The following is a 15,081-nucleotide window of genomic DNA, read 5'->3' on the forward strand; positions in this document are numbered from 1 at the left end:
CTGGGTCAGTAACTGAGGAGCTTCAGTCCTCACTATTGACTCCAATGTGAGACTTTCACTTAAACAGGAGTAATATTATATAATTTTCCCCTAAGAGCACAACAGCAATATACTCTCTAATCTGGGACTGGACAGTGTGTTTCTGTCCACCCCTAACGTAACTCCTTATTAGGCGCCTCAGAGCAGTGTATCCCAGTTTAAGATACAGTCTCTGATACAGTCTAAGCAAATTTAAATCTCACACATCCAAATACATCTGAGAAAGCCTGACACAGATTTCCAGCTGTATCCCTTTTCCAAAATAATCTGATAATGCTGCCCCCAATCAGTGTGTCTTCATGCCATTCTAAACGGGTGTCAATCAAAATTAAATAACTATGACCAGAGCAGCCAGGCCTTTGAGGGGGCCTGGGGAGTATCAAGCAAGTATAAACACACTAATCTGTAAAGAAAATTTTCCTGCCACAGTGTAAAGTAATGAAAAGCATTTAATAATTAAAATTATTACAAAAATGTAACTCTTGCTTTCAATAAACACTAAACTCAATCACCAGAAATTTAAAATTAAACTGTAGAAGTCCATCATTGTAGAAAAAATATATTTCACTAATTAAGCTTTCCTATTATAATTAGAGCATATTGTTTCTGATCAAATATAAAACCTAACAGCAAGACAAAAGCAAGCTTGCAGGTTTTGGTGAGTTCTCTTTCATGGATATCCACTGACTGCAACTGTTCACTAACAGCTGCTCTTCACAAACTGCTCCGTACTTGACTAACTGCACAGCTTAACAGTCTCAGCTGTCTTATTTAAAAAAATAAAATAAAAAAGTCAGCTGTTTTGAAAGTTATTTTTTCTGTCAATTAGCTGTTCAAATCGCTTAGCAACCAGGAACATTCTAATGACATCACCTACTGTTCAGCTAATTCTCCACAGTACTTTGGAATCTACTACTCATATGTGCAAATAGTAATGTATCAAAACACTGACATATCTTTTAAACTTTCTGTTTAAACAGAGAAATTGTCAACATTTTAAAAGCTTATTTACATCTTTACAGTTAGACATGCTAGCATACAATGCAAGTTAATCTGAGAATATGCACACATCCCCTGCCAGGCGTGCTAACAATTGAGCCTATTAACACTAACAGTGGATTCCTTTGCATTACTATGCAGGGGCAGTTATTATAATGACAGAATCTCCACTTAAGGAACCCACTTACCTTGGGATCCAGGTAAGCTCTTTAAATACTGCCAAAAGTTTTTTGAACCCAGAATTTCTAACTTGCTGCTTCAGTTTTAAGCCCACTTTCAAGTCCCAAGCCCACTGTGTGTGTATGAGCAGCAGCTTTTTTTCCCTTTCTGCTTGTCTTGATTAGTAGTTCTGTAACTGTGCCTGTTGCCTTGACTAGTAGTTCTGTAACTGTGGGTGAATCAATCCTGGAGGACAACAATTTAGTCTGAAATTACCCTGTGATTCCCTCCAGTAATTGTCTGTGGGAAATTTTAAATGCCTTTCTTTCAAAACATTGTAGCAGATGTTAAAGTTGAGAAATTACCTTCATAACTTGCAGATGGAGTGGACTTTGGGTCTGTCATGTAACTTCAGTTGATTTGTCTAGCCTTGAAGTGTCCTTTAGCCATAAGGCTGTCTTTGATAGTTGGTATGAGAGGGAGGAGCAACTCCCACCCTGTCATATAGAGGAGATTTCGTTCTTTTTTGAATACCTTCTTGATCCATTCATTGCAGTGTGGAGCCGGTGCTTATACAGTAGTCAGCGAGACTAGGGCAGGAACAAAGCCTAGATAGAATGGCAGCCCATTGGATATTTGACAGTAGGAGGTACTGCCAGCAATGTGAGGGGGAAAGCAGGGCAGTGGATGCATGACTTGTGCCAGCACAGCTAGCTGGAATTTTGTAAATTTCTTGTCATTGGTAAATCAAACTGATCTGTACAGATACTTGTGCTGAAAATGTATTTGTGAGCTATGCTTGTATTAATTGTGTTAAAATGTATCAGCAGTGCACCCTGCTGAAATGAAGAGAAATGTACATGTATTGTGGTAGCTGAATTAAATGTATATGTCTTAATAGAGGACACTGGCACAGCAAAGGTTAACCAGCTGGCTTATTTTAAGAAAATAAGGGAAATGTAAATGAGCTGTTAAATCCATTAAAAGGCACCCTACAGTGCTGAGTAGGACTGGAGACGCTGGTTCTGGGACTGAGCCTTTGTTCATTAGCTCAGTGAAAAGAGGGGAGGCTTCCAGGTACTGCTATGAACATTTGGATGTGTATTGCAGCCATCTATGGTCAATTCCTGTCTCCAAACTTCAAAAGGAGATAGTTTGGGAACCTAGAGTCGGGTGACCACATGAGGTCATTCTGCAAGTCATCTTGGCTATTTTACAGGGAGTAATCTCATAGCATAGAGTATTCTGTTTGGGAGCCTAATTAGAAAGACTGCCCATGTATTTCATCTTGCCTTGCCCAAATAAGCAATTGGGGAACAGTAAATTCTCTTGGATTCAGTCAAGAGTATAGTGAAGCTTAGTTTGGAGACTGTCATTCAGTGTTTTCAATATTTTTGTGGTTTACTGTGAGTATATATTGAGTATTTTCATGTAATTTTAGTATTATTTAAATATATTTAAAACTTTTGTTGTGGCTAATCCTTGTAGACAATATTTAACATTTGGGAGTACTTGTATTTATTTGGTGGTACTGTGTGATCCACTCCAGAAGGCCTAGCCATCTTGGTGAACTACTACCATTTGTATTGGTATTAATATTCCACAGTAAAATTGGACACCCTTTGTTAAGGGCCTTAGAGTAGCTGATTGTGAAGTGTCTGGCAATAACTACCTTGTACTCTGGGCAGAAGGGGGCACAGCAGGTGAATCTGTCTGCCTTTACCAGGTGTGTGTGTGTGTGTGTGTGTGTGTGTGTGTGTGTGTGTGTGTGTGTGTGTGTGTGTGTGTGTGTGTGTGTGTGTGTGTGAGAGAGAGAGCTACACTGGGTAGGGACAGGAAGCACTGGATTTGGAGAGGTTGCTGGAGGACTTGGGTTGGACACTCGGCTGAGGACCTAACCCTACTGCTGTACCAGTGGTGAGTCTTACTGGGTATCTGGAGGAAGACTGATAGAGATGTCCAGACCCTGGACTGAGTGCGTTTCCTGTGCGCTCTTAAGGGAATTTTTGCTTGATGCAGAGATGTCTGCATCTGGAAATAATGTGCATCGATTTGTATTCCAAGTGCACATCCCTCTCCAGTGTCAGTAATGAGGATTCAGGCTCCTTGATTACTGGCCCAGTGTGGGGTTGACGCATTGGCAGCAATGGTGGGTGTCACAGGAGGCCACAAGCAAACTTTATACAAAACACACAATACAGACAGGAAGAAATGCCAACACCCAAACTACCCCTAACTGTATATCATTTTTTTAACAATGTGGGAGGAAACCAAATCCTCATAGACATAAGGAAGACATACTAGCTAGAGACACAAGGTATCCAACTCTGATGATCTTGAACCAGTGCACATAAGTTAGCCATGCCACATTATTTGCCTCGGGTGTGATTTTTGAGTAGAGTAAGATTGTAGGTTATAAACTGTGATGCCACCTGATTAAAAAGAGAGAGCAAGAAAAATCATCTGCCCGAAATGTGACATTAGTATACTCTTCACCACAGCAAATTTCCTTATGACCAAGTTCAAAAAGTGGATAGTTGAAGTCCCCCAGTAGAAATGTTTTGGGTTTAATGGGGATTTCAGCTGATAAGATAGCTATTTTGCTTAGAAGCGGACATAAAGGGTGGTGTGTAACTAGCTATGAAGGTTTAGTCTTGTTTATGAAATCGTGCCCAAGAGAGCAGAATGCTCCAACAAACTCAGAATGAATAGTTTAGACACAAGGAGCACACAAGGAATACAGCAAAGGCATAAACCAACACCGGAATGTGTTATTACTCCACAATAAAATCTAAAACGAACCACACAAAATCCAATACAAAATGAACCACATAAAATCTAATACAATGCTTAATTTTATCACCATGTTTTTTGTTCTCCATACAACTTCTTCAGATTAGCTAAAATGGTCAACCCCATTATACATTTTATGTAAGTTAATTAGTTTGAATAGAATATATAAAAGGTATGATGGGATTGACTGTTTTAGCTAATCTGAAAAAGCTCTATGGCGAACGAAAAACAGTGATAAAGTTAAGCGTTTTTATTGGATTGTTTGTGGTTTGTTTTAGATGTGATTTGTGGAGTAATAAAACATTCTGGTGTTGGTTTATGCCTTTACTGTGCTCCTTGTGCCTAAACTATTCATTTTTAGTCTTGTTTATGGGTATTTGGACATCTGTGAGTTCAAATGTGGTGTCCTCAGGAATCTCTAATGAGGTGATAACCTTGACAAATAATGATATCCCCACAATGGCCACTAGTTCTGAAGTATTGAATAGGCACTGTACCCAGGAACAGAGGGTGTGCTTTTGCTGCTCTGAAACCACATTTCTGTAACTACAGATATGAATGGGTTCAAGTTGCAGGAGAGCCTCAAGTTTGGCAATTTATTTGATTTGATTTCTGGAATCGAGTAGAATCCTATTAATGTGTCCCAAATTTACAATGTTAGAATGTCCAGCAGACTTGCTCTGTCTAAAAGGCAATATGGGGGTAGCAAAGGCTTCAGAATATAACTGCAGACCATCAATGGCAAAGCAGGAAAGTATGTCAGCCATCTCATCTCAAGCAGGCATATACTGGCTCCCCCTTGAATGACACCAGCTACATAGCCACTTATTAAAGATCATGTTTAAAGTGGCAAAACAAAGTTTTTTATTTTCTCCTAAAACTGTTCTCAAGCACAAGAATGTATACGAACACTCATTCACATAAAAATAAAATTTTTCTTCAAGCCACGTTTTCAGAAATTTGTTATATTTACCATAACTGTGCATTTGCCTCATCTATTTTTCATTCCTTCTCAACTAATGGGTTTGGGTATGATCATTGGATTTGACTCTGACACTTTTTAAAGTCTAGATTCCGACTCTTGAGCTGATCCCTTTACCCATAATGCCCCTGATCATTGCTTTACCTCAGATCGAGTTTGCTGCCTCTGAGCTTTGTATGACAAAGGGTATATAACCATGATAGTGATGTAATAGAACAGAACAGGGGTTCAGACAGGAACAGTGGTTCATGACAGACTCCAAGTCATTCCCAAAGTTAAGGAAGGGGGAAGGTGGAAAGGAAGTTGAGAGAATGAAAATGGACAATACAGATGCATGGTTATGGTAAGTACATAACTTAAATATTTGATGATGTTGTTTCTATTCATTACTCAATGAATGGGAAAGAGTCCCCAGCTCCAGTAACCTTGGGTGGCCCTCGTGGAAGGATGTTCTGGAGTACCGCAGATCCACATGTAACTTTGTTCCTGGAGATGATATCCAATTTATAATGAGCCACAAAGGTGTAAGCTTTAGACCAAGTGGTAGCTGCATAAATATCATTAGTAGAAGCTCTGGACCAAAAAGTAGACTATGTAGCCATTGATCTAGTTGAATGAGCTTTTGGTTATCTGGGCAAAGTCAAAACTTTTAAGAAGTACACATTAGAAATAGTATTGGTTATCTATTTGGCTGTTGTAGTTTTTGAGACAAGCCAACTCGACTTGGCAAAGGAATTGAATAATTGATTTCTTAATCTCCTTCATTCTGTGAAGATAGAAATGATGTTGTCTATGTGCATCTAAAGAATGGAACATATACTTACCTTTATTCACAAAGTTAGGGAAGAAAACTGGCAAACTGATGACTTGATTGATGTTTGCTTCTGAAGCAACTTTTGATAAGAAAAAGAAAAATGAATTTGTATGCAAGACAGTTCTGTCCTTACTGAAGTTATGGCAGTGAAATAAACTCTTTTCCAAGAAAGAAACTCCACTTTTGCAGAGGGCTAAAGAGTAATTGTTTCAGACTCTGTAAAACTATAGTAAGATCTGAAGGAGGTATATGATCTTTAATACGTGGCCTAATTAGAAAGGTACCCTTAAGAAATGCTTGGGTAATGCTAGAGATAAAGCTTTGTCTGATGTGAAAATTCGAAATGGCAGACAGTTCAACTTCAGTAGTAGAGAAACTGGCCTCGCCTTGAAAAAGAAATGTTAGAAATTCTAAAATAGGAGGGATTGGAGCAGAGAAAGGATCCAAATCTCTCTGCTTGAGCCAATAAGGAAATCTCTTCCATTTAATTTTATAAATCTTTCCTGTTGGAAGAAGACTGTTTTTATCTCAGAAACCCTCTACAAGAGAGAAGAGCCTTGAATGTCTAGGCATCATTGGAATTGGAGAAACCATGTGGTCAAGCTGAGAACTGGTATGTCCTGATGAGTCGGACCTGATGGGTGTGAGAGGAGGTCTGGACTGGGGTCCATTGTCCTTGGAGGTCATATTAGATGAGACCATAGGAAAGGAAACCAAATTTGCCGAGGCCAAAACGGGCATTGAGGATTACTTTGCTCTTCAACCTGAAAGCTTTCTGAAGAAACTTTGGGAATTAGGTGTAGGGGAGGATAAATATAAAGACCAGAGGGCCAAATGTGGACTAGAGAATCTCTCTGTGACTGTTCCTTGGGGTGGGGGGGGGCGGGAGCGGGACTAGGACAAAAAACCTGCTGCATTTGTTGAGGGGGAGAGGCAAATAGATCTTAGCATGGTTCTTCCCACTGGTGGAAGATCATGTTTGTCACTGACCGAGACACCACTCATGAGGCATCAGAATAGGTCTGCTGAGCCTGTCCGATAGTGTGTTTGATTTCCCCAGAATGTGAGTCTGTATAAGAAAGCAGTTGGGTAAGATCACCCATTAACTAACAAACTCTCATTGCTTGTTGGCAAAGAGGGGTAAGAACTGGTTCCCCCTTGTCTATTGATGATCAAAACCACTGACTTACTGTCAGTGTGAATAACAATCATCCTCACAAGAAGAGCATGCTGGAAGGCCTGCAGTGCTAATAGGACCGCTCTCCTCTCCAGAACATTTGTATGCAATTCTGTGTCTACCGGGGCCCACATGCCTCGAACAGTCCTTCCCAAATAATGCCACCCCCCCACCCAAACTGGGTGGCATCAGTGGTCATTGTGGCGATGGGTGGAGGAAAGGATAAAGAGGTGACCTTGGCAAATCTCGTTGGATTGGATCCACCATAGTAACAAGTTCTTGCATACCCTAGACAGTTTTATTGGAAATTTGTGTAAAATGGATCATAGCACTTGTAAAAAGCCACTGAAGGATTTTTGTATGAAAACGAGCTGTTGGTAATGTGATTGCAGCAGCCATCAATCCCAGAGCCCTTAAAATCCGTTGGGCTGGTGGGAAATGATGAGACAGAACCTGATTGACATGCTGTCCTTAGAGTAAGAGTTCTGCTCTGTGGTAAGAATGCTTGAAGTTTGTGTGTCTAGATGAGCCCCTATAAACTCAGACTTGTACTGATTGAAATTTGGATTTTGCAAGATTTCCGATGATGCCTAGAGAGCAAGTCAACTGAAGATAGTCTGTGGCTGTTATCAGTAGATGCCTCGTTGATGCGGTGAGAAGCCAAGTGTCGAAATATGGAAACATCCTGAATCCATGTCATCTTAGATAAGCTGTAACCATTGCCATACATTTGGTGAACACCCTGGGGGGTTGTGGTTAGACCAAAGGGTAGGGCTATGAACTGATAATGATCAGCTCCCAGCTGGAAGCGCAGGAATCTTTGGGATTGTCTCTTCATTTTTATGTGGGAGCACGCATCCTTTAGCTCTATAGAGCACATCCAGTCCAGTGTACTACTGCTCCAGAAAGGTGACAGAAGTGTGACTATCTGGAATTTGGAGTGGTTTATGAATTTGTTTAGATAACTGACATCTAGAATGGGTCTCGGGGCCCCTGTTTCCTTTGGTACCAAAAGGAACAGAGTAAAACCTGGATCCTCTCTGGTCTGCTGGGGCCTCTTGGATGACTCTTGACTAGCAGCTTTTGAATTTAGAGAGCTGCTTGCTCCCGCTGATTGGTTAGAACATTAGGCAGACTTTTCCTTATCTTTGGTGGATTTTGTAAAAAGGGATAAAATATCCTCTAGGTATGATTCTTTGCACTTGCAAGTCTCTTGTGATGGCTACCCAGGCTTAACAAGTGCCCTCTGTCTCCAGAGAAGAACAATCCAGCAGCCTTTCAGTATTGCTGAAAGGGTCTTGTCAGAGAGAATCTCGAGACCCTTGATTTTTGTGGACCTCCTCTGCTATGTGGGTGGCATCTTCCAGTATTATAATATGGAGGGGGTGGAGTGGTCTCCACATGAATCTTGAAAGAGCCTTCAAGATTTCCGAAACCACATTTTCATACCACCACCTTGATTTTTGGAGAGAGATCTCTATGGTAGAAAAACATATTCCTATGGCAGGTAGGGTCTTTCCACCTTGTTAACTATAGAAAAGCATCTCTTTAACAGTGGACCCAAAAAGGGAGGATCTGTCAAAAGGAGCATTGATGAGTGACTCTCTTTTCAAGGGCTCTGCAAAGTCACACAAGCACATCCATGTATGCCTCCTGATGGATATGCCTGTACTCGCGGCCTGTAAGTAACCTTCAGCTGTGTAAGAGATTAGCCTCATGGATGCTTTTTGCGATGAATTGTAGGGTGGCCAGTCGTGAAGAATAAGCTTTCATTTCCCCTGCTGACGTGGACCCAGGGGTAGAGTTGGTGTTCTTACAAGTCCATCTGTAACATGGTAAAATGTGCCAAGTAATTCAGCGATCTTATAGCAAAGCTCGCTGATACAAATACTCACTTTCCATATCTGTTCAAAGCCTTAGATTCTGTGTTAGGGGGATGGGCAGATGAGCTCTGTTCAGCTAGCGCCTTTTTCGTGGCTGCCGCGATAACCATGGCAGCTACAGTAATCCCCTCAGACCAGTGTTGTCCGTCGAGTGGTGCACTGAGAATCTTATTTGGGCATTTTAGGGATGGGCTGTACAGAATCTGGCTCCTTCCATGCCTTGCGGGAGACTAGGTCGACAAGTTCATCTGCAGGTGGGGGGTGTGGGTGTGGGTAACCCAGGATGTAGACCATCCAGACTCGAAAGCATCTGGGAAGACCATCCACCTTTTTTGGAGCAGAATTTCTAAAATATCTCCAAATGAGATGATGTCTGGGGCGACCCTTCTCCTTCATCAAATTAGTGACCTCTGTCAATGATTCCAGAGGGGAAATGAAATGTCTCCTGCATATTTTCTTCCGAGAAGCCTCTGAAGAAAGTGGGAATATCTGGAAGCTCTTATGGGTTGGCTGTCCCTGTGGAGTAAGATGATGAGGCTTGGCAGTCAGATCTGGAGGAGGAATGAGAATAGGATCAGAAGAGGTGGTGATCGAAGAATCCCTTGGATGAGCGAGAACTGTTTAGACTACCTTGAAGGCAGGAGGTCCAGGAGATGTAGAAATTGGCCTCCCCTGAGCTGAAGGCCTCTGATCACCCCACTCTCCACTCCCTCTGCATTCCACACACACACACACACACACACACACACACACACACACACACACACACACACACACACAGAGGGAATCGGACCTGAACTGTCCAGTGCCAAGGCACCAAGGGGAAGAGATGACTCCAAAATCCTCGAGTCTGAGCCATCCCCCTGGTCCTGACACTTCAACCCTGAGATGACTCCTGCTCTGAAGCATTCAGAGCCGAATGGATCAAGGAAAGAGTCTAAGTCGAGGAAGGTAACATTCTCGGACCCCACACCTTGACACTCGGGATCTTCAGATCCAATGTCTTCAAAACCACAGGTCGGATTGGAGGAGTCACTAAAGAATGTGAAGGTTTCAGACTCACAGCTCCAATGGGGATGGAGCCTAAAGGGACTCCCCATCTGGATATGAGCTCTAAGAAACTTTTTCATCATCCTGTTCACATCATACTTGGACTCTGGGAAGACCTGATGGAAGAGAATGTAGTCTTTGGAAAAACTGGCTCCAGGGAGAAGCAGAGACTAGATCTGAAGAAACTACTCCGCTGTGCAACCAGATCTGACAAAGCTGGATCTGGATGCCTTTTTGGCCTTAGTGGTGGTAGGATCTGATAAGGTCTGATCCAAGACTTCTTTTTTTTTTTTTTTCTTATTTGCATTTTAGATGTAAACTCTGAACTTGGAGGAGATCGTAGAGCAAGGGATCTAAAAAAAAAAATGCTCCCCTGTCTGAACTCTTCTGATTTCTCGAGGGTGTTTGAGCTCTTGAAATAGAAGGAGCTACAGATGAAGCACGCAACATACCTCATCTATTGCCCTTGCTTTTAAAACCTGCACAGATTTCATAAAAAAATTTGAAGGTGATCAAGGCCTAAATAATACATGCAACTCCCTGTGAGCATCAGAACTGGGTATCTTATGCTCACATGAAGTGCATTTCTTGAAACTGGTAGGTTTGTTCGCCATAGCAGTAACAGTACAATACAAAGAACATAATTTGAACTGGTTGAAGTTTTCATTTGTGCACATTGATGGTGACAGTTGGTGTAAATACGCTCTGGCTTTTAAGCGTAGATGCCTGGTTGATGCGGTAAGGAGCCACTCATCTAAATAAGGAAAATACTCTGAATCCAAGCAGTCTTAGGTGAGATGCTACCACTGCCATGCATTTGGTGAACACCCTTGGGGCTGTGGTGAGACCAAAAGGCAGGGCTCTGAACTGATAATGGCTGGCTTCTAGCTGGAAGCATAGATACCTTTGAAGGGCGCCTGTTCATTTTGATGTGATTGTGTGCATCTTGAAGATTGATTTGAGCAGAATGGATTGAACCATTAGCATCCAGAATTTGGAATTCTTTACAGACTGGTGCAGATAACTGAGATCTAAGATTATCAGCCCCCCTGTCTTTTTAGCATTACAAAGAACCTCGAGTAAATTCCGAAATCCTGTTTAGTCTGGGGGACCTCTTGGATGACTGTCTAGCAACTTTCTGATCTATTGAGCTGCCAGCTCCCTCTGATTGGGTGGAACATTGGGGAGAATTTTTCCTTGTTTTTACAGGAATTTTTAAAAAGGGAATAAAATATCCTATGGACATGATCCTTTGTTCCCAAGAGTCATTTGTGATGGATATTCAGGCTTCTTAGTGCAAGGATAAGCACCCCACCAACTTTCTCCAGAGAGGGATAGTCTGGCAACCTTTCAGAAATGCTGGAAGGATCTGTCAGAGAAGGAATTTCGACATCCTTGTTTTTGCGGACCCGCTCTGCCCTGTGGGCGATGTCTGTAGTTATTTCTCCCCTCTGCCTCTGGGGGAGAAATCCCTGCATGTTTCCTGGAAAGGACTTCGAGATTTTTTTGAACCACATTTTCTTACCGCCATGTTGATTCCTAGAGAAAGGTCTCTGCAGGGTAGAAAATGGATTCCGAGGGCAGACAAGGTTTTTTCATTCTCTTTACTGCGGGAAAGAGTCTGTCTTCACTGTTGGGCCAAACAAGGCTGATCCATCAGAGGTGGTATTGATGAATGACACTTTGAAGGGTTCTGCACAATCGCATCCAGGCATGTCTCCTTATGGCTGTGTCTGAGCTAGCTGCCCTCGAGGTACCTTCACAGTATGTGAGATTAGCCTCATGGATGCATTTGTAATTGATTTGTAGGGTGGCTATTCATGAAAGACTTTTGTTCCTCTGCGGACATCGACCCTGGGGCAGAATTAGAGGGTTCCCTTACCATGTCTCTCTGAAATTTGGTGAAATGTGCCAGGTTGTTCAGTGATCATAGGGCAAATCTCACTAATGCATAACCGCTTCCCAAACCTGTTCAAAGCCCTGTCCTGTCTGTTAGGGGGCTGGACAGTGGGGCTTTGTTCAGCAAGCTTCTTTGTGGTGGCTGCCACAACAATCTACAGGAATCCCTTTAGTCCAGTACAGTCTATCAGTAAGGGTGCTTTAGATTTTGTCAGGGCATTCAAGGATAGGTTCCACAGAGTCTGGTTCCTTCCATGCTCTGTGGGAGATGAGGTCTAATAGCTCATCTGCGGGGTAGGGGGTGACCAAGACATAAATGTGCCAGACCTGAAGGCTTCCTCTTGGAAAGGGTCTGGGAAGATCGACTACCTTTCTGGTGAATGATCTCCAAGATGTGTCCAAATGAGACCTCTTCAGGTGGAGATCTTGGAGACCCTTCCCCCTCATCAAAATTGGTGTCTAATGTAATAGGTTCCTGTGGGGAATCCAAGTGCCTTCTCTTGCACACCCTCTTCAGAGGGACCTCCTCAGTGGGATGTTCTGGGCAGATATCAGAAGAGATGGGGAATTCCTGGGTGGGAACTGCTTGGAACCTTGTCTGGGCTGGCTGTCCCTGAGGTGTAGGATGTGAGGACTCTGATACAGGAGAGGGAGTAGGACATGGATACAGGAGAGGGGATAGGACATGGATACAAAGAAGTGACAGTCGAAACTAGTCTGGGTTGAGAGAGAACCCTCTTCACCACCTCAAACACAGAGGGACCCGGAGAAGCCGAGGACAATTCCACCAGAGCTGAGGCTCCTTGATTAGATAGCCCCCAGCCCACTGGTCCAAGGGGGAGTTGTAGCAGAGCTGTCCATTGCCAAAGCTCCAAGAGGAAGCGACGGCTCTGAAAACTTTGGAGTCGAAGTCCACCCTATTAAGTAAAACAAAAAACTGACTGAAGAAAAGCAAGCCAACCAATTTTGTTAATCCCAGGCCTTTAGGATAAAAACCCTTCATCAGTGTGAATACAAACCATATAAAGTCAACTCCATTAGATAACATTGTTGGGAGTCACATGACACAGGCATCCAGTGAAGACTTGCAAGTCAAAATAAAATCATTAAATAATTGCAAGCAATAAGATGTTACTAAATAAAATATATATACACACAATGCCTGTATCTTTGTTTTTCAATATATTTTGTTTAAATCTTAAAACAGGTTTTAGGCTCACAGCAGCATTGGGAGCAGGTTCGCTGTCTGCTTGTGAGTGAACTATCCGTTCATATGTTTTCACTTCTAGTAAATTTTCAATATCACTCCCCTGTATAATCTTGTATATTGCTTCTATGGTTGTAAACATAAAATTATGATCTAAACCACAATCTGTGGAGAATAAACCATTCCTACTCAGAGTTTGTTTTTAATCGTAGTTAAATCCTGTTCAGTTGTTTAACATTTGAACAATTCCTGTAGGCAAACCAAGGTTTATTGCCTAGAACATCCCTAATTTCTGGCAATGTCTTTAATATGGCCCAGTTCTTTTAATAGCATTAGTTTCCTTCTAAAACTAGTAGTATACTATAAGAAACTTTCCCTTTTTTCATAAAGGGGTACAGTTTCCCTGTTACAATTGCTCTTGCTGCAAATACATATTGACTAATATTGATTTTATTCATCCTGTAACTAAATGATGATTTCATTTTAAAAAGTTTGCTACATGCCTTTTTTCAATTACAGTATAGCTTGTCACATGGAGGAAATGTGAGAAATTTTAATGTAGTCAAAAGTAATAGAAGATTAAAAGACAGCATTATTGAAGATTATTCAGGTGTACAGAGGGGTGTTAGTGGTAATGCCCTAGCAAAACGTGATGTATTGTGGTTTAGATCATAATTTTATGTCTAGAGCCATAGAAGTAATATATGGGGGGGGATACTGAAAATTTATTAGAAGTGAAAGAATATGAATAAATAGTTTGTTTACAAGCGGATAGCGAACCTGGTCTTGGTGCTGCTGTGAGCCTAAAACCCGTTTTGAGATTTAAACAAAAGATATTGAAATAAACAGATATATGTATTTTATGTATATATTTGTATGTAGTACATCTAAATAATACTAACCAATATATTATGCTTGCAATTATTTAATGAAAGTTTTTAACTGTTCATTGGGTGCCTGTGGCATGTGACTTTTGGCAATGTTATTTGATGGAGTTGATTATATGTTTGTGTTCGCACTGATGAGGGATTTTTATCTGAGAGCTTTGTGATTGATGAAATTGGTTGGCTTGCATTTTTTCAGTCCATTTTTGTTTTTATTAATAATGTTATTGCAGAGACTGTGGTTTACTGAAGTGTTATCCTATTTTCTGGAGTCAGTCAACCCCTCGGACCCAATGCAGATGCTTTGCTCCGAGAGTCGTCGTGTTCCAACAGTGTCGGAGCTGATCTGGTTAGGGAAGTAGCTAGAGTCAAAGAAGAAATAGCCTTCAGATCTGATGGTTCAGCTAGAAGGGTCTGAGATCAAAGGACTCCGAAACAGCTTGTCAGATCGGAGAAGGAACATTTACAAGTTGAAAAGGAGGTTGGTAGCTCACTGATCCGATGGGAGATGAAGCTCGCAAAACCTCCATCTAGATCTGTGTTCTGAGGAATTTCCTCATCCTCCTGTCCACCTCCACCTCAGACCGACCACAGGAAGGCCTAATGGAAGAGGTTGTTCAAGGTAGATACCGGCTCTGGAGAAAACCTGGGAGCGTGGGGCAAAGGAGATGAAACAGTAGACAGTATAGGATCCGAACTCTTCAGATATGAGGTCTTATTAACCTTTGTAGGGGGTGTAGACAGAGGAAACCGAACAGGTGAGCGTTTACAGCACTCCCTGGTCATCTCCTATTTTTGGGAGGGGGTTTGAGCCCCTGAAGAAGTGCCTGAAGATGAAGCGGAAAGGAACCCTTTCAAAATAAGCATATTCCTCCTGTTGCTTACAGCTCTCGCATTAAGGGCTGCACATTTTGGAAGAAGAGTTGTCCAGAAGTGCTACACCTAACAATAAATGGATTCCTGTGGGCATCACAACTGGGGATCTTATTCCCACAGGATGTGCATTTTTAAATCCAGTCTGCTTATCAGCTATAGTAGAAAACACACAGGTTTAAGAAAGAAAGGAAAAAGAAATAACTACCATTTAGGTGGAACCGTGTCATTTTGTAACTCATTTCACCTGTTTGAAATTGTATGCACTGTACTGAATTGTGTTCAGTTTATCAGCTGTATTTAAAGGACAACAATAGGATTC

At 41.8% G+C, this 15,081-nt stretch overlaps 1 protein-coding gene across 1 annotated transcript in view; it reads left to right on the forward strand.

The window, feature by feature from the left end:
- Positions 1 to 15,081, forward strand: part of PELP1 (proline, glutamate and leucine rich protein 1) — a gene marked incomplete in the record, with an annotated part of 1,137,423 nt that overhangs the window by 51,812 nt on the left and 1,070,530 nt on the right. The window contains 1 exon segment of the mRNA XM_044076299.1: positions 13,522 to 13,656. Coding sequence (XP_043932234.1) covers positions 13,522 to 13,656 — 135 coding nt within the window.

This window comes from Protopterus annectens, chromosome 7.part0, assembly GCF_019279795.1.
Source record: "Protopterus annectens isolate FY-2018-M chromosome 7.part0, PAN1.0, whole genome shotgun sequence".
Taxonomy (NCBI): Eukaryota; Metazoa; Chordata; order Ceratodontiformes; family Protopteridae; genus Protopterus; species Protopterus annectens.